Source organism: Apaloderma vittatum, unplaced genomic scaffold (assembly GCF_000703405.1).
Source record: "Apaloderma vittatum isolate BGI_N311 unplaced genomic scaffold, ASM70340v1 scaffold13932, whole genome shotgun sequence".
NCBI classification, from domain to species: Eukaryota; Metazoa; Chordata; class Aves; order Trogoniformes; family Trogonidae; genus Apaloderma; species Apaloderma vittatum.
Window position 1 is genome coordinate 40,307 of NW_009701988.1, and position 27,574 is coordinate 67,880.

At 39.2% G+C, this 27,574-nt stretch overlaps 2 protein-coding genes across 3 annotated transcripts in view; one reads left to right on the top strand and one right to left on the bottom strand.

The window, feature by feature from the left end:
* The window catches only part of PLCG2 (phospholipase C, gamma 2 (phosphatidylinositol-specific)), a 53,926-nt gene extending 35,776 nt beyond the window's left edge, over positions 1–18,150 (top strand). Inside the window, exons 19-32 of the mRNA XM_009879365.1 lie at positions 480–660; positions 1,953–2,021; positions 3,258–3,367; positions 4,168–4,264; positions 5,146–5,212; positions 5,455–5,612; positions 8,192–8,294; positions 9,452–9,661; positions 10,262–10,407; positions 11,366–11,480; positions 12,673–12,840; positions 13,467–13,555; positions 16,879–17,063; positions 17,883–18,150. Of these exons, the coding sequence (XP_009877667.1) occupies positions 480–660; positions 1,953–2,021; positions 3,258–3,367; positions 4,168–4,264; positions 5,146–5,212; positions 5,455–5,612; positions 8,192–8,294; positions 9,452–9,661; positions 10,262–10,407; positions 11,366–11,480; positions 12,673–12,840; positions 13,467–13,555; positions 16,879–17,063; positions 17,883–17,925 (1,741 nt within the window). The 3' untranslated portion in view covers positions 17,926–18,150. The remainder of the gene's footprint in view (positions 1–479; positions 661–1,952; positions 2,022–3,257; positions 3,368–4,167; positions 4,265–5,145; positions 5,213–5,454; positions 5,613–8,191; positions 8,295–9,451; positions 9,662–10,261; positions 10,408–11,365; positions 11,481–12,672; positions 12,841–13,466; positions 13,556–16,878; positions 17,064–17,882) is intronic.
* A 6,885-nt stretch (positions 18,151–25,035) lies between these two features.
* Positions 25,036–27,294, bottom strand: SDR42E1 (short chain dehydrogenase/reductase family 42E, member 1). Of its 2 annotated transcripts, none has more exons than XM_009879366.1 (2): positions 27,165–27,294; positions 25,036–26,205 (listed from the first exon to the last, which is right to left on the bottom strand). In XM_009879366.1, exons 1-2 carry the CDS (start codon positions 27,230–27,232, stop codon positions 25,107–25,109), a joined length of 1,167 nt encoding a protein of 388 aa, XP_009877668.1. In that variant the 5' UTR covers positions 27,233–27,294; the 3' UTR covers positions 25,036–25,106. The 2 variants fall into 2 exon arrangements, with proteins under 2 accessions (XP_009877668.1, XP_009877669.1); XM_009879367.1 differs by having other exon boundaries at positions 25,036–26,200; positions 27,165–27,268.
* Positions 27,295–27,574: the final 280 nt, after the last annotated feature.

The window sequence follows — 27,574 nt, forward strand, 5'->3', positions numbered from 1 at the left end:
ACTGTTACCCATTCAAGCACAAACCTCATGTTTGAGAACAAGAGATACTTCTTTTCCTTTCAAAACTGATTCCTATAGTTACCAAAATGATTATAGTGAAGAGAAAGCTACTTGTTTTGAAAGGGGTTTATCTGTCTCCTAGGGACAGTGGCAGATCATCATCAGTGGATTCCAGAGGGACTCTGTCTGATCAGAGACATTTCTGTTAGTACGAAGGAAACAATACCCATCTGTAGGGGAAAAAAACACGGAAAATTAATCTAAACAAGCTTTGGGACTTGTCCCAAAGCTCTGTACATTGTTGAAAAGTGAGAATGTCCAGGCAACTGGAATTCAGTTTGAATAAAAGAAGGTTTGTAAGATGGAGAGACTATTCCATGTGATTAAGGTGCACAAAGCAGTTTTGGTCCAGTTTACAGCACTGGTGCCCTCACTGTGAGTACCAGTAACCTTTTACAGCACCCGCACTTGTTTCACAGAGCGGAGGGGAAGGTGAAACACTTCCGAATTCAGCAAGAAGGACGTCATTTTGTGCTTGGAACCTCAGCCTATTTTGAGAGTTTAGTGGAGTTGGTGTCTTATTTCGAGAAGCATCCGCTGTACAGGAAGATGAAATTGCGTTACCCGGTGACTGAGGAGCTGCTGGAGCGCTACAGCACGGTACGTGATGGTCTTTGTGCTGGTGCCAGTTGCTGTAGGGGATGGAGTCCAAGATCTAGACCAGGGGGTGCTGGGTTTGATTCTGGCTATGGTAGATGCACTCTGGGGAGGTTAAGCAGGTAGGGTTTTTTTTTTAATCTGTGAAAATGAGATGGTTATACTGACTTCTGTCACAAAGGTTTTGAAATAGGTGAAGCAAAGAGCTTCATCTCTGATTACAGGTCAACTCCTGCTTAGAAAATCTGCTCTGTGAAGTGAGGAGTCATTGCTCTGCTAAAAAAAGTTTCTGTTAATCTCACCTGCACTTGGCCTCATCTTCTATTGCTTAAGTTGGTAGACATCTTAAAATATTCATGGAGATGCCAATTGCTAAGCAATTCAGAAAGAAAAAAAAAAGGAAATATTCTGCTGTGCCTCTCATTCTGGATGGGCAGTGACATTTGTTCACTGCATTGGAGCCATCTCGGGGAGTGGTGCCCGACTGCCTTCTTTGGTAAAAAGTGAGAGATACCTCTGAAGGCTCGCTCTTGGAGATAAGCATGAGGAAATCTTCCCAAGAGATAATTGTCTTTGTCCATTGACTAAACTGGAAGCCTGGGTAATAGCTTAGGGTAGAAGTCTGCCTTCTGGGTGTGTTTTGCAATGAGAGAGCTTTGCTGAGGTAACTGGCTTTTGAAAAGCCTGAGATGCCGTGTTCTGTTTTCAAATAGATGCCTGTTAGAAGCTGCAGGAAAAACACATATGGCATGTTTGAGGAAATCAAAGTCTGGGAAGACTGAAAAGATTTTAGACCTCAGAATTTTTTATACTGTCGCCTATAGCTAAGGCTCTGTATCCTAGGACTGGGTCTAAATGGGAGCACGAGGAGAGAATAAAATGAAAAATATGACTGTGTATATTGTTTTAGAATTTTTTTCCAATAGTGAAACCAGTACTGGAAATAAAGTACTGTAGCACAGAAATCAGAAGTGTAGTTATTGTTGGGGAACTCACAAGGTTACTCACAAAGCTATTTCACTGATTAAGAGAGACCTTTGTGAGGTTCTGCTGTTTCGTTGTGTTTTACCGCTCATTAAACTGAAGCATAGGCAGGGTAAAGAGCAAACTCACGTGCAGCCATGTTCAACAACAGAAATGAGCATAACATCAGAGTCTGGCTTCCCTCCTCATCTGTTTGCATGTGCATTGTCAGAAAGGTAGTTGTAGTGATGAACGTTCTATTAACATTAAGTGCTTTTATAGTTTTTAATTCCTGTAACTTCATTTTTTTTCTTCCTTCTTCCTGATTTTAGGAAAAAGATATTAACTCCCTCTATGATGTCAAGATGTATGTGGAACCCAGTGAAATCACTCCTACAGTGGTATGCTTAGAGAGACATATTCACGTTTACCGTAGACCTGGAAATTCTGAGACTTGTTTGTTGATTTCCAGTTAGCGGTAATGAAAATGATAATTGAAAGGACTGGGCTGCTTGAATTATGGGGGACTAAACAGCAGAAATTTAAAGGATGTGACTTTGTTCTAGCATCTCTTTACAATTTGTATCCGCACATTTTCTTGGGTGCAAGTCCTGTATTGATTCATCTGCACTGGGAACGTGAGCACTTTTTGCTTTTGAGTCTCTGAAGGTGATTTGACGTGACATGCATGCTTGTGCAGGTACGTCCCCAAATTAAATAACCTATGAGAAGATTCAATTTGAGAAGGCCAAATCTTTATGAAAAGAAAGCGTAACATGTAAACCCAAGCGTGCGTGTCTGTGCATGTGCGTCTCTGTATTTCCGAGCGCTGGTGTTTATCTGTGACCAAAGTGATCGCAGTTTGATCAGCAAACGTGGCCTGCGTGCACAAATAGGTGCAGAGATTTTTTTATGCATTCTATATAAAAATGATGTCTTTAGTTTATTGAGTGTGTCTTCCTTTAAATTATATAATGTTTTAAAAATAAGTGGCACAGTAAACATCTACTTATCAATAATTCTTGTTAGTGCCTACCTACTTTAAATTCTCATAAAAGTGCACTTACTTGTAAATTTTGTGGTTGTAATTATTTTTATTCTTTTTGGCCAATGAGTTTGCATTGCTTCTGAAGAATCTGGGTAGTAGTAAATTCAAGACAAAGAAACTGGCTTGTCCTGCTAAAACTGAATGTCTTCCTGGAGGAAATGTGACGAGCAGGATAGAGATGTGGTTTTGAAGTGGAGGTTTGTAGATGTGTAAGTCTACAAACCCCAGCTGCATATCAATACATGTAATGAAGACAGAGGATTAATAATTCACTGTGCGCTGGTGTTTTGTTTTTTTCCCTGTAATAGTTATGTCGTAGCACTCATGAAAGAAATATTTTTTTATTATTTTCTTTATAATTTTTTCTTTTTTCCAAGCTGATACCTGAACAGTAGTTAAGTAGCCTCACTTGCTTCCACCAGTAGATGTCACTCTGGGACTTCAGTATTGTGTTTTCTAAACCGTGACAAAAAAGGGGATCCGATCCACTCTCTTTTTTTCCTTCTTTTTTTTTTTCTTTAAGATTGCATTATTGATTATTTTATGACCTGTCCTCTTAGATCACCCCTTTTCTCTGTTTTTTTTAAAGCCACAGAGAACAGTGAAAGCCTTGTATGACTACAGAGCCAAAAGAAGTGATGAATTGAGCTTCTCTCGAGGAGCTTTAATTCATAATGTCACAAAGGAAACTGGAGGCTGGTAAGGACAAAGATTCTTCATAGTAGAACTTCTGGTGACTTACTAACTGGGGAAAAAAATTGAGCTTTAGGTAGTAGTTTTTAAAACCTTTGCCTGTTGTCTAATTGCTGCTTATTAACTGTGGCCTCATAAGTTTTAATGCCAGTGCATTAAAAAAAACCACCTTCAAAACAACACCCCAACCCCTTTCATTCTCAATTCTCCTTTAATGTCTTTTCCATTTTTCTACACTGCAGCAATAACCTCAGCCTGCAGACCCTCTGTAGCCCAGTGTATCCAGTATTTTTCATTTCCTATATTCATCCTTCCCTGGTGTGTTCTGGGAAGTCACACATCTATTTTCGTTGCCATCATCACTCTGTTTCTTTCCTTGCTCTGCTAAGTACTTCTCAGGAATCAAACCCACCTTTTTTAGTTACTTGGACAGTCTCCTTTCTTAAGGGCTTTTTCTTTCTTAGCTGACTTATAAATTGCTTGGAAAGCTTGGGAATCTGTAGTTTCTGCAGGGTAATCAACCACATAATAGTATTTTTAGTACTGGAGGGGGAAAAAACCTCTTAAGTCATTAACTGCAGTTTACCGTTACTGTAATCCCTCTGAAATCATCAGTTACTACAGTTAATGATCACTTTGTTAGCGCTTTTAGCTATTTCATCACTCATGTTTTGGTGATAGCCAGCTGGACAAGCTAGCATGGGGTATTAATGACCAATTTCTTGAGGATTATTGCTTCCTTAATGGCCTCTTGAATCTCTAACTATTTTTTTCCTGTATATATATACTTTTCTTTTTAAATTCAGGTGGAAGGGGGATTACGGAGAAAAAATCCAACACTATTTTCCATCTAATTATGTTGAAGACCTGTCATCTGATAACTCTGCTGGGCTTGAAAGCCAGGTGAGGGTTAAGGTTTGTCTGCTACAATTCTCTAGAACGTGCTTACCTACTGGAAGTCTGGTTAATGTGACTCTACATGGTCTGTTTGAGAGAACACGGAATAGAGAAATTAATGCATTCTTGACTGTTCTCTGTTGCTGAATATTTTTGTCAGGATATCGCTCACAGAAAACTGCTTAAGGAGATAGCTGATGTGGTGTGGAGTTAGGAGCTTATGATGGTTTCCTGCTAATAAAAATCATACCAGTTTAGGTTTTTCAGACAGTTGGACTGAATGGTAACATGCCTGGAACTTTTTGTTAGTTTGCCTGTATTAATATTTAATATTTGCAAATAAGAAAACTGTCCAAACACATCTTAATAGCCATTTCACACTCCATTATTAAGTTTAACTAACCCTATACTGTTTGTCAAAAGTATTTAAAAATCTAGCCCAGATTCTTGGAAGAAGATGTCTTCAACAGAAGAAAACAAAACTCAGTAGTAAGCAGTTTTGACCTTTTTGAGTTTTAAAAATAAAACATTGAATTTTTTAGGTGTTCTGAAGTACTTCCAATGATTTTCCAGGAGTTTCTGGAGGAAAACACGTGTATTACTATTCCCCACTTGGTCATTCCAGCCTTAAGCAAACTTGAAAAATGAGCAGTTGCGTCGAGACAGAAGCTGCGCTCCTCATTGTGGCTGCTCTCACTGTAGAAGTCCTCATGTATTTCTCGAAATGATGAATTCTTGGTATAGGAACAGGCTTTTAAAGATTAGAGTGGGCATGCTTTTAGTGAAATCGAGATTATATTTAATAGTGCGTGGTTATTATTTGTTAATGTCCTATGCATATTTGCTCAAGAGAAGATACAGGGTTAGATTTCACTCATATTTTTCAGATTATTGAGGACAATCCATTAGGCTCTCTGTGTCGTGGCATACTGGTACTCAATACGTACAACGTTGGTATGTATTTTTCTAACGCTTACAAATGACTCTGGAGCTTTCTATGTTGAGTAAACTCTTTTAGGTTTAGCAGGAAAGATTGTTTTTAAAAAACAAAACTACAACATCTACTTTCAATTTAATTTACAGTTAATATGGTGATATTTTATGGTACTAACTCTTGCAATAAATCAACAGTAACAGCAGAGAAAAAGAGCTGTTTGATTTTAGTGTAAATTTCTTGCTATTGTGCCCCGTAACAGTGAAAATGGCACAAGGGAAACACAAAAAGCCTTTTGTCTTCGTTCTGGAACCTAAGAATCAAGAGGATCCATGCGTAGAGTTTGCAACTGATAAAGTAGAAGAACTCTTTGAATGGTACCAAAGTATCCGTGAAATCACTTGGAAAACTACAGAAGAGGTATTGATAAAAATCTGTCCATTGTTGTTCTTTCACTATGTACTGCTATAAATTTACAATAGGATTTTTTTCAGCTGTCATACACTGCTAAACTTCGCTAACACATGGTCCTTCACTCCTGCATAGTGCTCTTTGTGCACTTTATTGATGCTGTGAATTTTGTTTCCTAAACTCCTTTGGGAATGGTACGTAAACTAGCATTTTATATTAACAGTAGTTTTTCAGCAGAGTCTGTCTGTGTTGCATCCTGCACCTCAGTGACGTGTGCCTAGTCCACAGTAGATACCATTACAATTTTACCCCTGGTTACTCTCGTTCAGTGCAAGCATGAAGCAGAAGAAACTCAGGTATCACGCGGTTCTGCTCAGAATTGTGAATCTGTTAGTAAGCATACGTGAACTGCCTTTGCCTAAACTCTTCTTAATTTTGTGTACTAACCTGTCCAGTAAAGGCAGTGGCACTGACAGGAATTTGTCTGGCTAATAACTAATAGGCATATTCTGGATTTACCAGATCTTCAATAGTAGTATTTCCAAATCCTTGCCTAAAGATGAAAGGATTCTGTCTAAGTTTAGCTTCTACATCCCTCTACAAGTACTACCACTTAAAGACATTTTTCGGGACTTGCTTTTAGTGTTGTGATGTATTAATTTGCCTCCCTGTAATCTTTTCTAGCATTTAAAAAGTCTTTGACATGACCAAAAAGCCCTTACAATGGCTATGCCTAAGTATAGTCTTTCCTTTGTTACTTTTGTTCGCGTTTTATTGTTAAGTGGGTGACGTGAGTGATGGCAAATATGTTTCAGTATTGTGTTGGCTCATGCTGTTTATCTGTCATCTGGAGTGGTAATATTCTGAGGGTCATCATAATCCTATTTATAGCAGGCATGTTGGTATCTCAAGCAGAGGACACCCGATTCAGCAAGGGAAGAAGCATCAGGAGCTGTTGACCTATTGTTGAGGGAGGAGAGATACCATTATTTTACAAGGCTTTCATTTAGAAATAAAAATGAGGAAAAGCGGAACATGACCTAGGAGCGTCTCTAAATGGAATGTTTTTATGGTACATCAGTGGCTGCTCAGGAGCTCAGTAGCTTTTTTCCCCCCTGTGCAGTTAGGGAAGTGTTAAACACTCTGTTCAAAGATGCTTTAAAACTTCTTCCTGTCAATCAGGAGGCTTTTCTCACAGCGTGGCCTTTAGAAAGTTCACAATAGAGTGCTGCATGGGGAGGGGAAAAAGATGAGGAAAGTCCCTTTCTGCTAATAACAGACTGAATTTCGGGGAACGAAGAAGCATACTGAGTCAGTGCTATGCTACAATATGATACAGGGTTTCTATGAGCTGTGTCCACTCTACCCAAAAAGTAAAACTAAGTTTCATGTATCTCATCATCCCTGTCCAATGCTCACACTTGCCATGCTCTGGGGAATGATTGTTCACTGCTAGCTCTCCTGCTTGGTCATCACTAGAAGGTTATGTATAAACTCACGGCATCCAGAAGTGGTTTTTTGCTATTTGGAGCTCTGGTTACTGTTGAGCAATATCTAGGAAACTGTAGTGGATCACTAAGTACAATGAGGCTTTCATAGCTTCTTCCCAAGGTTATTTTCAAATCTAAACACTGTATTCCTCTTTGCTTTTCTTGGGCTTCAGTGTGTAATCTCTGGTTCAGGGAAACATTCTGGAAACGCTCCCTAGCTCTGATTTTCATTTCTCTTCAGTTTGCCTTGTTGAGGGAATTCTTTTGGAAGACTTCCTAATTGCTGCTGCTTCATAATCTCCTGTAGAAACCTAATTGTTGTTTCAGTGTGGGAGTCTTCTAACATATTTTATCCTGTAACTGCTTCTTACGTCTGAAAAGCCTCCAGCCCAAATGTCTCCACTCAGGACAGGTCTTGCTGATTTTCAGTAGTGCCTAATCTCTGGTTGCAGGGACCGTTGCTCAGCTGCCACAGAGGAGGTGCTTCAAAATCTGGAAGTAGATAGTGTGTTTATTACCAGTGATGATAAGATTGCACATGATTTTTTCATACATAATGTTATTGGTTTGCTGAGCAATAGAAAGCTACATGAATGATGCTTCATGGGGTTTGAATTTAGCTGTTTGGGAGTTACTAACAAGACTTAAGTCTTGCTAAGGGTTAGTAACCCTTTGCATTTTTTTCTGCGTACTTTTGCATTCATACGAGGTATAGAGTTGAGAATGTAACTACAGTTGAGTAGAGCCACATTAAAGGAAAAAAAAAAGAAATGTTGCCAGGATTCTTATTCTGATCCTGTATAGTCTTGATTCTGATCCCGTACGACTGACCAGAGAAGCACTGACACGCTTAAAAAAACCCCAACAGACCAGTGCAACAAAACCCCCAAAAAACTCCCCCCCAACTAAAACCGAAAACCACCTGGTTTGCCTGTTCTGTGAATTGGGTCTCAAAGTACATTACCGCTATCCAACTGCCTGAAGTTTCAGGAAACTGGGAAACAAAGAATGCATCAGCTTTGTAATTTCCTTAAAGCATGCCTTGAAGTTACTGTGCTATAATAGCCTACCTGTAATCCAAAACTTTATGTTTTGCAGGAGAACAGGAGGAAATACTGGGAAAAGAATCAATTGATTGCTATTGAATTATCTGATTTGGTAATCTACTGTAAGCCAACAAGCAAAACCAAGGACAATTTGGGTATTTCCTTTAATATTGCATCTGAATTTTACCCTTTCTTCTATCTTTACTGATGTTAGTTGAAATTTTAGAATTGAGGATTTGTCCTGCCTCACCCATGCAGTTTTCCGTGGCCCTTTGAAATTGTACACTAGAGAACTTGATGCTATTCAACTGTCACAAAAAAAACCTGTCACAAATTTCTAACTAGTTTACTTATAGACATCCTCTTGCAGGTGTCTTTCATGAGGAAACTCACTTAGTTACCTGCCTATGGTCTTTTTTAGGATAGAAAACTGGCTGAACACTTCTTGTGATTTATTTGTAAAAACCCACTTAGTTACCTGTCTATGGTCTTTTTTTGGGATAGAAAACTCTGACTGAACACTTCTTGTGATTTATTTGTAAAAACCTTCAAAATAGATTTGCTGTGCATTATAGAATTTTACTGTAAGAACATGTTTGTCATTTGTGTAAGCTACTGGAGTGGTGTATGGTTTCATAAATGAGAACTGAGGTCTTTTTAAGTGCAGGTGTGGAACCTGACACTGTACAATGTACTTCTTACTCCAGTTTTCTGTCATTGCTGCTTTGTCATTTATGTAAGCTACTGGAGTGGTGTATGGTTTCATGATATAAATGAGAACTGAGGTCTTTTTAAGTGCAGGTGTGGAACCTGACACTGTACAATGTACTTCTTACTCCAGTTTTCTGTCATTGCTGCTGGAGAAGTCAGCAAATGTGCCCTTTTTCTTTAAGGTTCTTTGCAAACATTTTTAATAAGCTGTCAGTTTGGCTAAGATGTTATAATTATAGTCATTGTTTGAGGCACTGGCTAACTCTGGCTCACCCTTTCTTCTCCCCATTTAAACTCAGGAAAAGATGTCTCATTTAAATATGTGTTATAGTGGTCAGAAGTACATTATTAGCAATGATGAGACGAGAACATGACTATAGACTCTTACCTGCCCTGCTGCAAAGCATGAGGCAAGCAGGCAGTTTTAACCTTCAGACTTGCTGCTCAACCAATTTGTTGTGTGTGCATGAAAACTGTGCCAATTATTGCATTAAAGGGCAAGGCAAAACAAAGTAAAGCAAAGTATTAGTAGAAACACAGTATAAATGTCAGCTTCTTTCTTCATTTTGTAACCACTCATTTTTCTTTCTGTGTGGTGTAGAAAATCCTGATTTCAAAGAAATCCGTTCTTTTGTGGAAACCAAGGCAGAGAGCATTGTTAAGCAAAAGCCAGTTGAGTTGTTGAAATACAACCTGAAAGGACTGACACGTGTCTATCCTAAAGGACAGAGGGTTGACTCATCCAACTATGACCCATTTCGCCTCTGGCTTTGTGGTTCCCAGATGGTGGCTCTTAACTTCCAAACTCCAGGTAATAATCGCTTTGTAAAAAAGGATCTAATACACCTTCCATTTCACTATAAATGAGCCCCTTTCTGGCCCCTCTGCCATTCTAGTCACAGTGGCTGTCCTGTTTATTTGTACTTCTCTGCAAGAAGGGATGTGGAAGAACTAAGGTTTGATTTTGAATGTGTGGATTGCCTGGTAGAGCTGGTCTCCAGAAATCAGTCTCCAAAAGCTCTGTCTCTGAGTCTAACTAGCCCTAAACTCCAAGAGATTTTTTCACCTTGATCTCTTTGTGATAAGCAAGCAGAGATATCTACAGTAAGCTTCAGGTGGATGAACAGTTCTTCAGCCACTGAGAAGGCTGTGCCCTGCTTTCTGGTAAGGACCAGCCAGCTTATGACACATTGATAGGAAGCTAAATACGAATGGAGATGGGTTTATCAGGATTAAAATTTGTGAGAAATGGCATGTCAGGTTCAGCTACTGAAAGGAACCAAGTTTTCCAACTTACCTTTCCAGCTCTTTTTGATCAAGTGGTGACCAGAAAGAATTGCAGAGAGGAGTCGTTGGTCTAGCACTTTAATAATTGGGATCTTCTGTTGTGACTGTTTAACTCTCTCTCTAGATAAATACATGCAGTTGAACCATGCCTTGTTTTCACTTAACGGACGAACTGGCTACGTTCTGCAGCCAGAAAGCATGCGAAGTGAGGAATATGACCCAATGCCAAATGACTCGAAGAGGAAATTGCAGATGATTATGACAGTGAGGGTAAATCATTTTTGCGAATTATGTTTTTTACAAGTCGTAAATATCTAGAATACTAAACGCTATTATGTTTCAGAGCAAGATCTGACAGATTGTCAAAATACTGTTTTTAAATGTCAGTGTGTTTGAGAATAAAACTCATTCTACTGGTTCCTGAAAAGAAATAGATACTATTATCCTGCTAATGAAGCACATGCTATAGGACTGAAAACACAATCCCGGGCTAATTTTATATAATTGCTAATAAAAATTCCAAATGAACTAACTTGCATTTCCAGTCTAATCACTTTTCAACAGAAGGATCCTATTGGAGATTGGTTAGCAGCAGACTAACTAGTGCAGAGAGTTCCAGTGTGGAAGAAAGATGCTTATAATGAAATACAGAAACTAAGCAGAAAAAATAATAAGCTGATCCTTCCCTTCATCATATTTAGTACACTGTGACTTAATCAGAATGTTATTCTCATTTTTCATGGAGAGATAGGTTAATCATTTGAAAATTATGTTGTCTTCTGGTGCCAAGCAGGGATTGAACGTGTTCTCAGTTGCTATACAGTAAGCGATATCCTTTGAAAATACGTTTTTTCGAGGAAGAAGAAACACATTAACTGCTTTTCACTACAGTTTACAGAAGAGGTAAACAGAGGCTGTGAATATAAACAAGAATATCTTAAAATAGATAAGTAATAAAGGCTGAGGAAAGATAACAAAACTTACGTTACAGGCCGGGTCTGGAACTGTATAGTGTGTGTAATCATTGGGTTACCCATACAGTGAAAGATACTATTGGTGGCACAAACAGTATGTTTAAACATGCAAACATATTCAAAAGAGGAGTGTGTATTTTTGCATGTTCTTCTGGATTTCCCCTCTCCTCTAATTCTGTAGACTGCCTTCTGTACAGAAATAATAATGCCAAGTTTCCTTTGGAGTTGATTATAATTTACAGTTCTTTTTGCAGATTCTAGGTGCTCGTCATCTCCCGAAACCTGGTAGAAGCATTGCTTGTCCCTTTGTAGAGGTAGAAATTTGTGGGGCCGAATACGATAACAACAAATTCAAGACAACGGTTGTGAGTGAGTATCTGCAGTTTTCTGAGTTGTAGGGATATAGTTATACTTCCAGTGTGCTTAAATAAAGTGACTGTGAATTTGCGTTGTCTGTAATTGGCCAGCAAGGTGTGCAGGGAAGAATAAGTTAACTGTTGCTCTGGACTGATGAGTAATACAGTATTATTCTCTTGCTCACCTCAGGGCCAGTTAATTTGAGAAAATTGCATGTATATCGAATTTAGGGAAAAAAAATTGCAATTCTGTTATGTTTTTGCCAATGCATAAGTTTGTGTATTTGCATATTTTAGAAAATTGAACCAGCCTCCAACAGTGCTAGTCAGTTCCCAAAAGTCTGGCCCAAATGTGGAGTTACTACTGTGAGATCCAGACTGTGTTCATTTAAACTCAGATTCTAAGACTGGCAAACCCTTGGAGACAGCTGGGGTGTGTAGGGCTGTAAAGCAGCTGCCTTGCAGTGCCACACCAGTTTGATCAAAGCTCATTCCTGCCGAGCTGTGGATGAGGGATGTGTGTTGATGTGCCTGTATGTCTGTGCGTACAGGAGATTCATTTAAGTGCCCTGAATTGGGGCAGTATCTCAGGCACTTAATATCTCATCGTTTAATATTTCTGGATGCAGCAGTGTTCCTCTGCTGGACAAGTGGCTCTGGTTCTAATTACACAAACCACTGATACACCAGGATCAGGAGCAGAATGTGCATTGTGGCCTTTAAGTACTTAAGAAGATTATGATTTTAACTTCTTGTGGGAACTAAGACCTTAGAGAGCAAACTTCCTGGCTGTGTCACACATACCGAATTACTCAGTGTTCTGTAAAAAACTGTAAGAGTTGGGCTCTTGCACGTTAGTCTTCCCAGTGCTTTTCATGATTTTACTCTGATACGGAGCATGAAGTTCAGGAATGTGAGCAATGAATGAGGTGGTGGGGTCTTTTGTTTGTTTTTTGGGTTTTTTTGTTTGTTTGTTTTTTTACAAATACATGGACTTCCATCCCGGTTATTTCTTCTATCCCTGCCCGACCCCTCCTCCCAGATAAATAAATACAAACCTTCTGAAGCAAGGTTACAACAGGAGACAGATGGTAAATAGGGTTTTTGGGCCTTTGTATCCCTAGAAAATGTCCTGAGATACGTACCCATATGTGAATGAAGTGAAGTTATTGCTTTATACTGCAAATGTTTCCTTTTCGTTACAGATGACAATGGCCTTAATCCAGTGTGGGCACCATGTCCAGAGCAAGTGAAATTTGAAATTTATGATCCAAATCTAGCATTTCTGCGCTTTGTTGTTTATGAGGAGGATATGTTCAGTGATCCCCATTTCTTAGCACACGCTACTTTTCCAATCAAAGGAATCAAATCAGGTAAGATCAGTGCGGATAATAAGGAGCTAAGTTAGAAAGACGCTGTTCAGCAGTGTTGTATTGTGACTTTGCTCTCAGTAGCAGCCAAAGGACAAGTGCTTTCTTGACTGGAGTTCCTTTAATCCACTGTTTATTGTGATACTGGATGAGTAGCATGTAAATTTTTAAAAACAACCTCTTACCGCCTTCAAATACCTTTTTCAAAAAGAATTGAGGTAGGAAAGCAGCGCATAGAATAATTGTCATTTTCTTTATCACGTAATCCATATCAGCAACAGGATTTTGTGCTCTTAATAAAATCTGGGAAGTTTCTGTTCCTCTTTTGGTGTCAGTGCTTTTGTTTTGTTAATTTTCTTAGATTTGGGTGTATGTAGGGTAAGTCTGCTGCTTTCCTCTGCTTCTGGCTTCAGTTTTCAAGAGCATGTGAAATCATGTCTTTCTCAGTTTTGCTGTGCTCGCTTTTTGCTTCCCTCTAATTGATGTAGCAAAGCCTGCTCTCAGCAGCAGAGCATTTAAGCAGTGAAGAATTTGTTAGCCCTCAGGACTACATGCACCATTTTTTGTGACTGCAGATAACCCTCTACCTCGACTTTAATTGTCCTTTGTATGTGTTTCCCCCCTGCCAGGTTTTAGATCAGTTCCCCTCAAGAACGGCTACAGTGAAGATATAGAGCTGGCCTCACTGCTGGTTCACTGTGAAATGCAACAAGTTCTGGTGAGAACCACTGGGGGGGTTTTGTGTACTTGGAGTGTATGTTACCAGTTCTTTGTGGAAACCAGGAAAAGAGAACTTAGTTTTCTGTTCTCTGTCTGCAGGTACTGGGGAACACCAATAATGCAAACTGAGTTACGTCACGTAGTTGTTAAAAATACATGCTAACAAAGCCTCATCTCCAGTGGTTTTTGCTATAATAGCATGGTCGTTGTCTTTCCCTGTTAACTGACTGATGCCATACAAAGCAAGTGAAATTCAGCTTTGACCTCACAGGATAATCTTTTTAAAAAAGTCCTCCATTAAAAAAAAATCACTTTAGGAAGAGAAGATAGTAAATTCTCCCAGTATTGCATTAAAAAAGCCATCATGTGGAACGTGTATTCTGGCTCCTACAGAACTGCTAGTCTGTTTCTTTTAAGCCTCTCTAAACCACCTAATTGAAGTATTTGTATTTTTAAAGATACAGGGAAAGAAATAAAGATGCATTCTTGCTCATGAAGCCAGGCATTAAAGTGGCTGATCTGTGAGCAGCACTTCTTGGTGTTCCAAAGGTGCTGCTGTACATGTTGATCTGAAGCAGAATTATTCTTAGATTCTATTTGATGTAATTTAATATTTTATGTAATTTAAAATCTCAGTAATATTTTATGTAATTTAAATAGACTGGTAGAGAGGCCATGTGACGAAGGTTTACAGATGCTTCTGGGAAATGGGTATTTCAGGGTGCTTTCCAAGTACCCTTCAGCTTCAAAGGAAAAAAGTCCACCTTATTTGTAATCTTCTACAGTTTATGCTGCAGTTCACACCTCTGTACATTATTTTTCCTGATTAAAATACCAACTTCTGCTAGCTCTAAGCCATTATGCCTCTGGAGGAATTTGCACCTGCAGTTGCATACACTGAAATGGTAATTACTGAATTTAGTCACATCCTCATTCACAAAGGAGTGGCAGTCTCTTCCAGACATCCTTTGTCAAGGTTTTTACAAAGCCACCTCCTAACACATGATGTAAAATGACTGTGTAGTGCCAGTGTTGGACAGCCATGGTAGGTTCCTTTGGTTGGTGAGCAAAGGGTCGTGAGAGCAGGACTGGGCTAGAAGCTGAGACCAAGTGTGTGTGAACAAGCGACTTGTGTCCTTTGAAGATCACGTTTAAAATGCTCTTATTTCATGGATGCAAGTCTGACAGAGGAGGCCTGATAAACTGCTGGTTTTTGGCTTGCTGCCTTTAACAACACTGGCAGCAACTCGCCATTGCCTGATATGTTGAGCACGGACATCACTTGTAGATATATTGCGAATTCCTCCTGCCGTGGTTTCTCCTCAGAAATTCAGATTGTTATTTGCCTGGGGCAGGAGTAGCTCTTAAAGTGTTGTTCACAGCAGCACGACATCTCCCAGTCTGTGAACACAGAATCCTTTTACAGTAAGACATTTTGCCCTCTTGAAGCCCTTTCTGCTTGTTAAGCCAAAGGAAGATGCAGCACAGCCCTGTATTTTTACAACACCCGATGTCTCTGGGTGGTGATGCAGTGGCAGGAGAATTTTCAAAGATTTTTCCCTCTTGCTTGGCAGTCTGCAGCAAACCAAGGCCTGCTATAGTTAATCAACTTCTACAACTTGTGCCAGATCATTCAAGAAGCATCAGAAAGGATCAAGGCTCTCTCCATCTGTTCTTCTGTCCCTTTTTTAAAATTGTGACCCTCTACAAAATCATATAATTTAGTACCAGGCCTGTTTATATACAGAGCCCATCTGCATGCTCTTGGAGATGAAATACAGAATTATAAAGGGGAATTACAGATGGCTGTGGAATTTCTCAGGAATAGAGAAGCAAGAATATTGTAGACGTAAGCATGCCCATTTGTTAATTATTATGTAGGGCCTAATGCAGTTTCTGTTGAAGTTAACCGGTTTTCTTGGTATTGTAGAAATTGTACTATACTGAGTTTGTTACTTCTAGAAGTGTATCTTATTTGTTTGATTTAGAAAGTGTTTGTGCTCAGAAAGTGATGAAGATACAATCAGCCTTGATGGTGTATATGTTTTAAACATAAAGACTGAAGTGGATACTGTTAAACAGATTTTTAAAGGCTATCACTTTGGATATATTTATTTACAAGAACAAGCAGTAGGACACCTGCAAAGTGGTAGCTGGCAATCTGCTTCTTCCTTTGCAATTTGGGAGCACAGAGCTTTTTCTTCCCCTTTAAAAAAAGTAATTAAAAAATGACTTCTAAAATCTTGATCAGTAGCATAGCACTAAGGCTGTTTCAGTTGCTTCAACCCATACCTGGGTAGGAATGTGTTTCGGAAAGAAAAAGAATGTTTAGGAAAGGATTTTGCCTTAACTGAAACTGCCTGAGTATACTGCTAACTTATCAGTTTTCCTGGGTCTGGACTGAGTGCAGAAAGAGGCATTCTTATTAGTATGCTGCCTCTGAAAATGTTTGGATTTATTACATTTATTGATTGCATGTCATTTCTTGTAGGATGAGCGTCTTGTTTTGCGGCTGATGTGAAAATTAAGACTTCAGTCCTGCCAGTACTATTCCCCACTAGTAACTCTATAAAGGAGGCAGCTTTTTCATTGAAAGTCTTGAAGTTTTAAAATAATTTGAAGTCATAAAGGGAATCATGATGGTTATTTTATGCTTGTGGAATCTATTGAGGCACTCTACTGTGGGCCACATACAAGAACAGAAATTCAGATTGTTGCAAATTATTCTTCAAGTACTTAGTTCCTCTACAAGTATTGAATTGCTACAGCTCCGCAGAAACACAGGATCTGTCATCCTTTCTTGATCATTTGAGTACTTGCTGCTATTAGGGATCTTATTTATTAGTCAGTATTTCCACCCTTAGTCTAGATTTCCAACAGGAAAGCAGCAGGATTGGTACTATGTTGCATAATACACAAATGTGATGGAACAGTTAAAAAGTATTTTTAAAACTGTTATCTGATAACATGATACATGATAGGCCATTTGCTGTCCTTTCCTCAGCAGACTGACATGTTTTATTAGGGAAAAACATACTAATGGAAGTATTTAGGTATACATATGGAATGACTTGTGCTGGCATGTTCGTGATGCCCCTGGTAGAGGATATGGCCACTCATGCTGAGGGTTTTTTTTTTTTAGTGTTTTCTTAGATAGTTTCTTTCTGTATACATTCCAGAAACATCTTATAAAACTAATTCTATAAAGCTAATGGAATATATTTAGGGAAACAAAATAATCCCCCTGAACTATGTTGATTCTGCATCATTTTGGTTATATGTCTGAGAGGCGTTACATGGCTTACCAATGTTCTTTTGAAGGAAAGCGAAGAAGAGCTTTATTCTTCATGTCGACAACTTCGGAAGCGCCAGGAGGAGCTTAATAACCAGCTGTTCCTTTATGACACCCATATGAATTTAAGGAATCCCAACAGAGATGCTATATTAAAAGAATTCAATGTGAATGAGCACAAACTACAGATATATCAAGAGACATGCAACCGCAGGTGGGTTGATAATCCTTCTCCTTCCCAAGACAGCTCTGTCTAGACATGATTTATGGGAAGGAAATCTCAGATTTATGAAAAAGAGCGTCTGAAGAGTTGCAAGGGTAGAGTGAGCATATCTGAAATGAGGGAGGGCTGCAGTGAAGCAGGGCTGGGCTGCAAGCCGCTAGAGGCCAGCAGATGCTGTGAAACATCCGCTCAGTGAAATCTTGGTTTCAGTGATCACAGTTTCTGAAACATGCAGTCCTGTGAGTTTATATTCCTCCTTTCTCCTGTTGTCCAGGAGGAAAGCCTGGAAGTATGTACAACCAAACAAATAAACTGCCTCACTCCTCCTTCACTATCAGAGTCATGGCCCTGGAAATGTCGTTAGCGTATTAGATATGTGGGAGCAGAAGACCCTTCCAGATACAGAAACTACAAAAGATAAAAACAGGATTGAGTTGCAAGAGCATAGAAATGTCAGTTAACTGTCAGTACATTATCCAGAGCTTCGGGGAAGGATCTTTTCCTTTTGCTGCCACCTTTGGGGTGGCTGTGAGGGAGACAGATAAGAGGCTTCATGTACCAGGAGGAAGCCTTGAGTAGATCTCAAGATGGGATGGGAGGAAGAGTTTTCTTAAAATATTTTTACCCTTTTGTGTGCTGAACAGCTGCATGAATCACTGATTGACTCTCGTTTAGTGAGGGAAAAAAATGACGTGCTTGTTGCTGATCTGTTACTGGCTGTTCATATCTAAGTAAATTGAACTTGTTAGACTCTTTTCCTCTAAGAAATTCCTAGTAGACTTGACTTTTTCCTTTTCTTTTCCCTTTAAGATTAAAGGAGAAGAAAGTCAGTAACAGCAAATTCTACTCTTAAAGCAATGATTGTCTGATGCGGTTTTTTATGGTGCAATTCAGGAAGAGACATTAAGTTATCCTGGTCATCCTATCAATGATGGTCTCATCAGGCTGAATGACTGGAAGAAGAGGAGGAGGAAGAAAGATGGGTGTCCTGAATAATTTGTTGTTATAAGAAAAACTGCTTTAATTCCTAATAATTTATATTCTGTACAAACCATACCGTCTGTGCAGGCTAGACCTTCTATGTATTTAAGACTTTTAAATTTAGAAGGCATGTAGTTGGATAAACCTGACTTCTCATTATCAATACCTGAAGTACAAATAGAAATCATCGACTGTGTTTGTGTATGCAGGCTATCGGTAAGACATTCACAACATTTTGCATGCATGGAATCACACCACTTTAACAACCTGGCTCCTTAAGATTAACTGGTAGTGAGTTTTTAATTTATTAAAATGCTGTAAAAGCACTTCTACACCAGCACTGTCACGCCATGTATGTTACGGTGCCCAAGGCAGCAGATTGTACTTCTGATACTGTACAAAATATTTTGGGCAGCTGACAGCTCACGCTGGATTGTCTCTTGTTAAAAATTTTCTGTTATATTTTTGAGAACTAGATAATATGTTAATTATGTTGAAACCAAATACCCTCTGTGACTGTGGATGTTTTTTTCATGTTGAGCTCTCTGTAAGGGTTTAAGAGAGGAGTGATGTGTGAACCTGTATTCATTGCCCCCGTGAACCTATGTTCACCACCCCAAGGCACTGGAAGGGAAAGTTTTAAGATATCTGGCAGGAAATGTCTGTTTGTGGAAAGGAAAGGTATTTCAAATTCTGAAAAGCATTTACTTTGGTATAGTATCGTTTTGCAAATCAATTTCAGTTGCTAATGGGCTTCGAAATTAAATTTTTAATGGACTGTCCATTTTTAATCTCGCAATCCTACTTAGATGATAGCATCAAATGGTAGTGTTCTGTAAATGTAGACTGTTTTCCCAAAATATATATAATCCAAGAATGATTGTATGCACAGAGATACATTGTTCTTAGGACTTCAATCAAATGAAGAACATGGAGCTACAGATGAGATTGTGTTAGATTAGCAAGTGTATTTTCCTGCTAGAGCAGAACCAAAGGCCTTTGATGGCACATTTAACACCAGTTCTCATAATTTTGTCTGTGTTGGTTCTCTGTGCCAGCACTCTTATTACTATCAAATGCCTACTTGCTTTGTCTCTACATGGATGGAGTTTTGCTTTCTGTGTGCTTGACTTGAACTTTGAAAAGTGTGCAGAGGAGTTCAGTTTTTCTGTCTAAGTGACTGCCTGAGGCATAAAATGCTGCCTACGTAGTGCTGTATTCTGATCACAGAAAACTTGCATGGATTTGGGATTCACGGCCTGATGAAGCCGCCTCAGCAATTTTCAGTTTCTCTTACTCCCCACACTATGGCTCCTGTTGTTTCAGGACGTGCTTAATTGATGCCATTGTGTGTTCATGGATGATGGTTTGAGAAACCCCCTTGAGGTTTTAGTTATTCTGTAAAGGCAGTGTTGTCTCAAAGATGAAAGTGTTATAGTAGTGTGTCCCACAGTGGGGTGGCTTCTGTAAATTTTTTATAATAAAGAAATTCATTGCTAATTGCCAAACTGAAAAAAAAGACAGAAGAGCCACGTTAAGGGCAAATCTGTGCTTTTCTTCCTCCAACCTGAAATCTCTTCAGTACCCAGTTGTGACTGATCTGTTCAAGGATTAGATGTGTGCAAACCCCTCTCAAACAAAGAAAAAAAAATCACATGAACTGTGGATTTAAGAGGTGCAGCTGTAGCCTAGACTGCTGTGCAAAGCTGGGTTTATCTGCATACCCAGGTGTAATGGGATGGTCCAGTTCTGTTCCCCTAGGCGAGAGGACCTGTGCTGTGCACACATTTTGTAGCATGTTCCAGGATGTGGTTCGTCTGTTCTGTGATCTCTGTCATGTACTTCATTGAACAGCTTCCATGATTTGCGTTTAATATTGTGAGAACGCTGTGTTGTCAACGTTGGTTGGACAAGGTGGCCCAAAGCCTTGTCTGGAAGCTCCTGAGGTTGTTGCTACCAGTGGGTCAAGATTTAGTGGCAGCTGAGGACCAGCTGGGTTGCGCTGATCACAAGAAACAGGAGACTACAACATGCTAGGGCTTAGGGAGATCAAACCCTAGAGCTTGAGGCTGTTGCTGTGGTGTGTTTTTTGTGGGAAAGATTTTTTTTTCTAAGTTCAGTTCCAGAACAGACATAACCCAATTGTCGTTTTGTCCTGGCTTCTTTCGTTGGTAGATATATTGCTGACACATGACAGCTATTGTGGGATGAACACAAGAGTTTCTTGTGCTGCTGCTCTGCAAATATTTGAAAATTAGCACATTTTATAGTCCTTTGAAGAGTCCTGTGCACATTCTCCACGCATACGTGATGCCAAAAGTTACGAGGCACTCCCTTGGTATTTATGAAAATGCATTTCATTTCACAGTAAGATTTTTACCACAGTGTAATGTTGTGCTGTATTCAGAAGGGAAATACTGCATTGTCTGTTTTGCTGACTTGCAAGTGACGGGCAAGGCTGTGCACTAACTCTTGTTTCTTGCATTTTGTGTTTTAACTCCAGAACCTCACCTCTCGATTCTTTGTCAGGACAGACTCTGTAGCAACTTTATCACGGTTGCAGCTGTTTTAATATGGAAGTAGGTTTGAATGTGTGTGCTAATTTTATAATCTAGGAGGAAAACCATACATTTTTTGAAGATGACAATATCTGTTTATGTGTTGTATTCTTACAGAAACGGTTTTAAATCCTTAAAATAACTTATTTTTAATAAATAATTTTTGATATCTCAGCAGTGATGTGAATGATGCCAGATGCTTCTTTGTTTAAGCATTGCTCGTTGAATTTCATGAATTTTGCCTGTCGTTTGAGGCAGTATGAGTGAATTCTTACTGGAAAGTCGTCTGTGGTGTGTTATGGTGTGTTCTCTAGAAGTTCAAGGAAGGACATTTCTATGTTTTTAAGATAAACTGACCGATTATTTCGATACACATGGTTATTGCTGCACTTCATCGGGCTGCAAACGAGCAGGGCAGAAGGTAAAAGTCAAAGATCATGTTGAACTTGCAACTCCTAACCTTTTGCAGTGATAGGGAGATATAAATTTCAGCCTTAATCAGCATCAGATTTGGATCAACTCAGACAACCAAGTTTGAACAAAGCAAAGGTGAGTTTGTAGTAATTTCGAAGCACAGTCATCTTGATGTTCTCCGTAAAATTATGTCAGCGTTATTGCACGGGCAGCAGTGCTGTTGGGTGAATGCGCACGGTGTGTTGTGATTTTTTTTTTTTTTATTATTATTTGGAGTCTCAGTCTTTTGATAAAAATTACATACATATTGAGCAGGAATCAATGTGAGGTATTTGCAGCCTAGATCTTCTAGGAGGTCTTTAGATGAGTTAAATGGCTTTTATCACCTTTTAATTTGTGAATATTGGTATGCATGGGTTCCGAAGTCCAAAAAATTGCTTCATTCAAGTGTGATGTTGCCTACATTCTGTTTTTTTCCACCCCAGTGCAACACTCACAATGTTGCAAACTTCTTTTTTTTTTTTTTAAGTTTTTTGGGTCTCAAACTAACCTTTTAGATGGTGAGATGGCATTAACTGTGTACCAAAGGTTATTTGAATCCTCCAAACTAGTAGTAAAAATCCAATTGCAGCATGGTAGCTGTACAGCTGTTGAGCTCTGCTGTACTCTTGTGCCAGCATTTCCAAGTGCAGTCCCACTAGCTGACTTTGTTCCAAACTGAAATTTCATTTATATTGTTAGAAATAGAAGTTACATATTGAAAATTAACCTTCTAAATCAGTTGTGAGCCAAATTTATTTTTATCACATCACAAGTTATTACATATGCTACAATATTGTTGAAAATATGTAGAAATTAGTAATAAATACTAAGGAAAGAAAAATTCTGGTTTGATCACTTAAGAGAAGACAGTGTCTGGTCTATTTTAAGGAGGATTGCTATTTAAACATCTAAAATATATTTATATGAGTACTGGGAGTGTAAGTTGTTCATGTGTGTCTGGCAAGGTTTTACCTTGACATACTGTATGTGTGAGGTTAAGCAGCTGAACAAAGACTCATAAACTATTTTTTTATAACATCAGCACCTATCAGTTGTATTTATATATAAACTATTTATTTATAACATCAGCACCTGTCAGTTTAAATAATTTTGAGGACTAGGAAAAGTTGAAGCTATGCTATATTTTCAGTTCTGCTTTTTCAGCTTTTAGATGCATTTCTGGTCATTCACTTTCAAGAAAACAGGTAATAGATTAATACTTGGAAACAGAGACTTGAATTAATTACTTTAATTTACTCAGATATTCAAGAAAGAGCAGTGATGGCAATTTAAAAACAGAAAGGAGAGAGAATTCTCATTGTAAAATACATAGAGCAGCTGCGACTGGCTTTTATGCATACGTAATTTTCAAGCAATTTTAAAATATCTCCTTAAGCAACAGATTTCCTGTTTTCATTTTGGAAATCAGAAAAACATCCTTCACCTCTTCGGTAGTGAAGACTTAACTTGTTTTTACTAGATGGAGCTGAATGACAGGGAGTTACTGACTCTACCAGTGCGCTGGCGGTGGGGTCTGGAGCAGCCGTTGCCAAGCCGCTGCCTGTTTCTCCTAACAAGTACCTGATTTAGTGCCCTCAAAGCAGACGTCAGGAGCCGTTAGAACAAAGCAGCGACTCTGTTATCAGTGAAAAGTTCTGTCCTTGACTCCAGACAAATGAAAAAGTTCATGTTTTGAGCTCAACTGTTGCAGAACTTCTGGTATTTGGTGTGTGGTGGTTTGGGGGGTTTTGTGTTGGTGGTGGTGGGTTTGGTTTGTTTTTTTTTTTTTTTTTTTTTTTTTTTTTTTTTCTACCCAGGATTTTAACCTCAGCCTGTGTTAGCCACATGGGTTTAGGCTTCATGAGTTCAGGACCCTTTCATAGACTTTTCCACAAACCTCACCACTGAGATAATGATGAATTGCAGTGGCTGAGAGTTGCTAATAAAAAGATCACAAATGGCAGAAGAAATCCTCTGGGGCACAGGAGTTAGGTTCTGTATCTTTAAAAGATCTTATTACAAGACTTAGGATGAAATACTGATGCTGTGGTTCTGTGCAACAGGCTCATGCAATTTCTTGTACATTTTGTTTTTGTCCGTTGCTTCTGCTGGCATTACAATTTCTTAATCTATTTTTGACAGCGTTGTGTCAAAACCAGAGAACTTAAAGGGGAAAATAACCAAGTGGTTTTCAGTTGAAAAGATAGGGCCTGTTGAACAGCGGTCCAGTGCTTTCCTGAGGTCACGACTGTTCTTTTTCTCCATTTTATTAAAAAGAAAGTTTCTTCTTTCTGCAGGCTATGATGATGTGTATTAATGAATTCTGGAAAGTAGCCTCTCTGCCATCAGCAGTCTGTTGGAGGCACATAAGCTCTTTATAAAGGAGCGTAACACTCCTGTTACACAAACACCGCTGCCCCGGGCCCCCTCTATTTATTTGCTATTATAGGAAAAAAACCTCATCCACGAATGTTGAGTTCTCTCTTGAGCTGTTCCTCAAGCTCAGTATTAAATTTAGTTTCATGGTGTACAAACCGGTAGGGGAGTGAAAGAGGAGAAAAGTCAGATTTCAAGCAGAACAAAACATGCAGTTATCAGTAGTGATTTGTTTTTTATTTATTTATTTTAATGGTGAACTTCAAAAATAATACTGTCTTCAGTCATTAACTACAAAAGTCTCCATTCGAAACATGGCTGGTGCTGGACTTTTAGCTTGATTTCTCTACTGAAGTGTTTTTATTAGTTTCTGAGAATCTTTTAGCAGTGCAGTAGAACTACTGTCTGTCTCCACTTCCCCATTTAAATCACAGTGGAACTTAACAGGACTGAAATAACTGGAGCTTAACCAAAATTAATATAACATCAGTGTAGTTTCAGCTGTTAAAATGGAAAGGCTGAAGTTTGAAGAGGAGTGTGAACTTCTTGAAGGGCTGCTTTTATCAAGAAGTACTGAAACTGTAAAGCTGACGGGTTAAGGGAAAAGGACTTTGTGATTTAACATTTTGATGTGCAGTTTCTCCGTATCTTTTCCTATATTAAACTGACAGAGATGAGGGAGTTGCTGGGGACAGTAGTGACCTGTACTTGACAAGGTCTTGTTTTCTATTCTTAAAGCTCCATAAAATTCATTTTCATTGTATCAAGTGTCTGCTATCCTACTACAAAGGTGAAGTTCTATTCAAATGGTGTCAAGTATTAAAGAAATATTATTAAAGGCCAAAAAAGTTTTATAAACAATGGAACCTTACCAAATGTCTCTGGAATATCTGGCATGGAGGTTGGACTAGATGATCTGTAGAGATCCCTTCCAACCCCGAACATTCTATGATTCTATGATTCAGTAATGCTGGGAAAAATCATAGGTCTTATTTATGAATACACTTTAGCTAGCTCATTCATTTTAAACAGGCAAATATACAAATCTGTGCTGCTTCGAGTACTTTGCTGTAACTCAGATTAACCATTTTCCAGAAATGTCATTAGATATCACAGAATTAACTCAGAAAAGCACACCAGCATGTATTCATTTAAAAAAAGCCACACATTTATTTATTGCCTAGCAGTTTATCAGTTAATCTTGGTTAGGCATATATACATCAAAGCTGGAAAGCAGAACTTGGTTTTTGGAATGTGATCAAAGAGTAAGTTTATTCTCCTCTGGATCATGTAGGACAAACTTTTTAGGAATAAAGAATAGGGATCAGGAGTATAATCCCATCACGGAGGAAGAAGGGTCAGTCTAAGGACACTTGTGCCTTTCAGTGTAGTGTGCCATTGTACATGAAAATAAAATGCTCATTGCAGTAATACTTCATCTTGCTAGTGATCTGGTCAATTTTACTTTGAAGAGGAACTATATATAAAAGTTACACCTTTTTACTCAGCATTTCTGTTCCTCGGGGATAAAACTATTGAAGATATTTACCTGAATAACACCAATGCATAACTTCTTGTGGTTTTTTAAAATTTTTTTGTTGTTACCTCTCAAATCCAAGAGTGCCCATCTAAATTCTGTCCTCCATCGTCAGCGTTTCATCTTTCAGAGTGAAAGTGTAACTGTGGATGAGACCATCACAGCAATCAGCAGCAAGAGCAGTCCCCCATCCCTAATCAGTTGCATAACTGTGTACTTCCTCGGCTTTGGTCCACAGCCCCGAGATCTAAACCACTCAACCACTTCATTCAGGCTGTACTGTTGGGGCTCATACCCCAGCTCTCTTCTGGCCTTCTCCATACTAAAATAATGTGTGACACCAGTTTTGTAAACTTCTGTGCGAGTGAGGAGAGGCTGAAAATTATAAACCTGTCCTACAAGAAAATGAACTACTTCCGTAAGGAATGCAAAAAAATAAACAAGGGAGAGAGGAAGGCGACAGGTTGGGAACCTGTAACCCAAACCTTCCACTAGCGGTCGGAAAAATTCAAAGTTATTTATGGGCCTGCCGTCTGAAATAAAATAGGCTTGGCCTGCAGCTATGTGTTTTTTGTTGGCTTTGAGGGCCTCAAAGGCAAGGACATGAGCCTGAACTAGGTTGTCTACGTGTACAAATTCTACTAAACTGTGAGGATCACCATAGACAAATTTAAACAGTCCCTTTTCAATGTAACTAACAATTCTTGGAAGATGCCTTTGTTCTCCAGGCCCATAGATGCCTGCTGGGCGGAGAGCGCAGGTCCTTAATATACCTTTCCCATTTTGAAGCTCAGCACCGTTTGCCTCCAGCACTTTCATTTCTGCTAAAGATTTGGTCCGGGAGTAGTGATCAGGGTGCAGGTGAAGAGGTAGATAAGGCAGTGTTTCGTCTCCATTTTCTATAATCTGGCCTCCAAATATCACATTGTAAGTACTTGTATAAACCAGGCTTGACACGCCAGCGCTCTTGCAGGCTTGGATGACATTTTCTGTTCCTCTCACATTAACATCTTCTATAAGTTTTCGGTTCAGCTGCTCCCTGCCAGACATTCCATAGGAAGCGATATGGAATACGCAGATTACATCTCGAAGAGCCTCTTCCACTTCACGCAGGCAACAGACATCCCCTTGCACGAACTTTATTCCCTCTGGCACGGTTTGAAGTGGCTTGGCAACATCAAAGAGAATCACATCAACTCCCTTTTGGTACATGGCACAACCTAAACTAAAATATGACAGAAACCATATGTTAGTGTACATAGCGCAGTGATGCACGAACCATTTCACTGGAGGTAAGAGAAAGCTATTTACTATTTTAATGCTCACTTTTTTTCCCCTTTCTCCAATGGGACTCTTAAAAATAGAGCCATCTACTAAGAGAATGAGTCAACTATGGTACTTTAGGTACTTAACTAATTTCTTAGGCTGTGTCATGCTTTGGAGGGAAAAAAAGTAAGAGGCAGAACTGCTGTAAAGAAAACTCAGAACAGAAGTAACTCAACTGGTCTCAGCAGCCTTTTGGAAGAAACCAGCTATTTCTCTGCTTCTGTCCCCTACAGATCAGCAATACCAAACCTTTCAGCTATAAACCTGTAGCCAAATATTTTAAAAAATATATCCTATTGTTTTCATCTTACTGCTTTTGCGGCATCCCAATTTGGTCAGGATCATAGGTTGGTCTTTGCAGTTGTGTTTGAAGTTTATGGAGGAATGGGTGAGATGCTTCAAAGCTCAATACTTTGTCACATGCCCACGTTTTACTCCAAGTTGCAGATACAAACATCGCTACTGGCACAAAGTGTAAATCTGGTACTCCTCTCCCCTTTCCTAGAACTGTTACAGTTCTTAGTGCTTAAAGGTAGAGACAGTGGAGGGGAAAATGAGCAGAATTCAGATAGGTATCTTCTGAGATCATTTTCCCCACTGAAAATTTCTTTTTTGGTGGTTACTATACTCTCTCACCTATGTAAGCAGCTAGAACTCAACGTATTCTTAGAAGACAGTCTAGAGCTCAAAATGGGATTTTTTTTTTTACATGTTTTAGCCTGTAGAGCCATCTACGTAGAAGGAAGATGGGGTGAACTCGATCAGGCTCTTTTCTCTGTTACAGATGGCTTTTGCTGCCTCACCAGCAGCAATCTATTACATTTATTCTGGTATGTAATAACTATTTAATGCACTAACCGGAAGCCAAAATAACCACCTCCTCCAGTCATGAGGACTGCTTCCTTGGCAGGATTTTCTGCTTCCATCCTCTCTCCTTTGGCACCGTTTAAGGAAATTGACCTACAAAACAGGTTGTAAGGATGCACATTAAAACCAATCTGAGTTTTACTATCGCCTGGCATTCGGTTATTGACAGATCTATTTCACGGTTTATTTGAAGCCCTTCATTTCGCCATCTGCTAGGCAAAGGCAGAGCCACCTTCTGCCCTGCTCTTCCTCCAAGGAGAGGTTACAGCCTGAAGAAAGGGGACAGCGGTGACAAAAAGCAAATCTTAGCGCTGTCGTTATCCGAAAAGCCTCCCACCTTCCCCCTCCGGCCCCTGTTCCGCGGCTGTCCCGGCACACCCACAGCGGGCGGGAGGGGGCCG

Bases quoted from the DNA above. Each gene is read 5' to 3' on its own strand.
- SDR42E1 (XM_009879366.1), bottom strand. From the start codon at position 27,232: ATGGAAGCAGAAAATCCTGCCAAGGAAGCAGTCCTCATGACTGGAGGA. The intron at 26,206-27,164 runs GTTAGTGCATTA...GTCATATTTTAG, and splicing joins GGTGGTTATTTTGGCTTCCG to TTTAGGTTGTGCCATGTACC.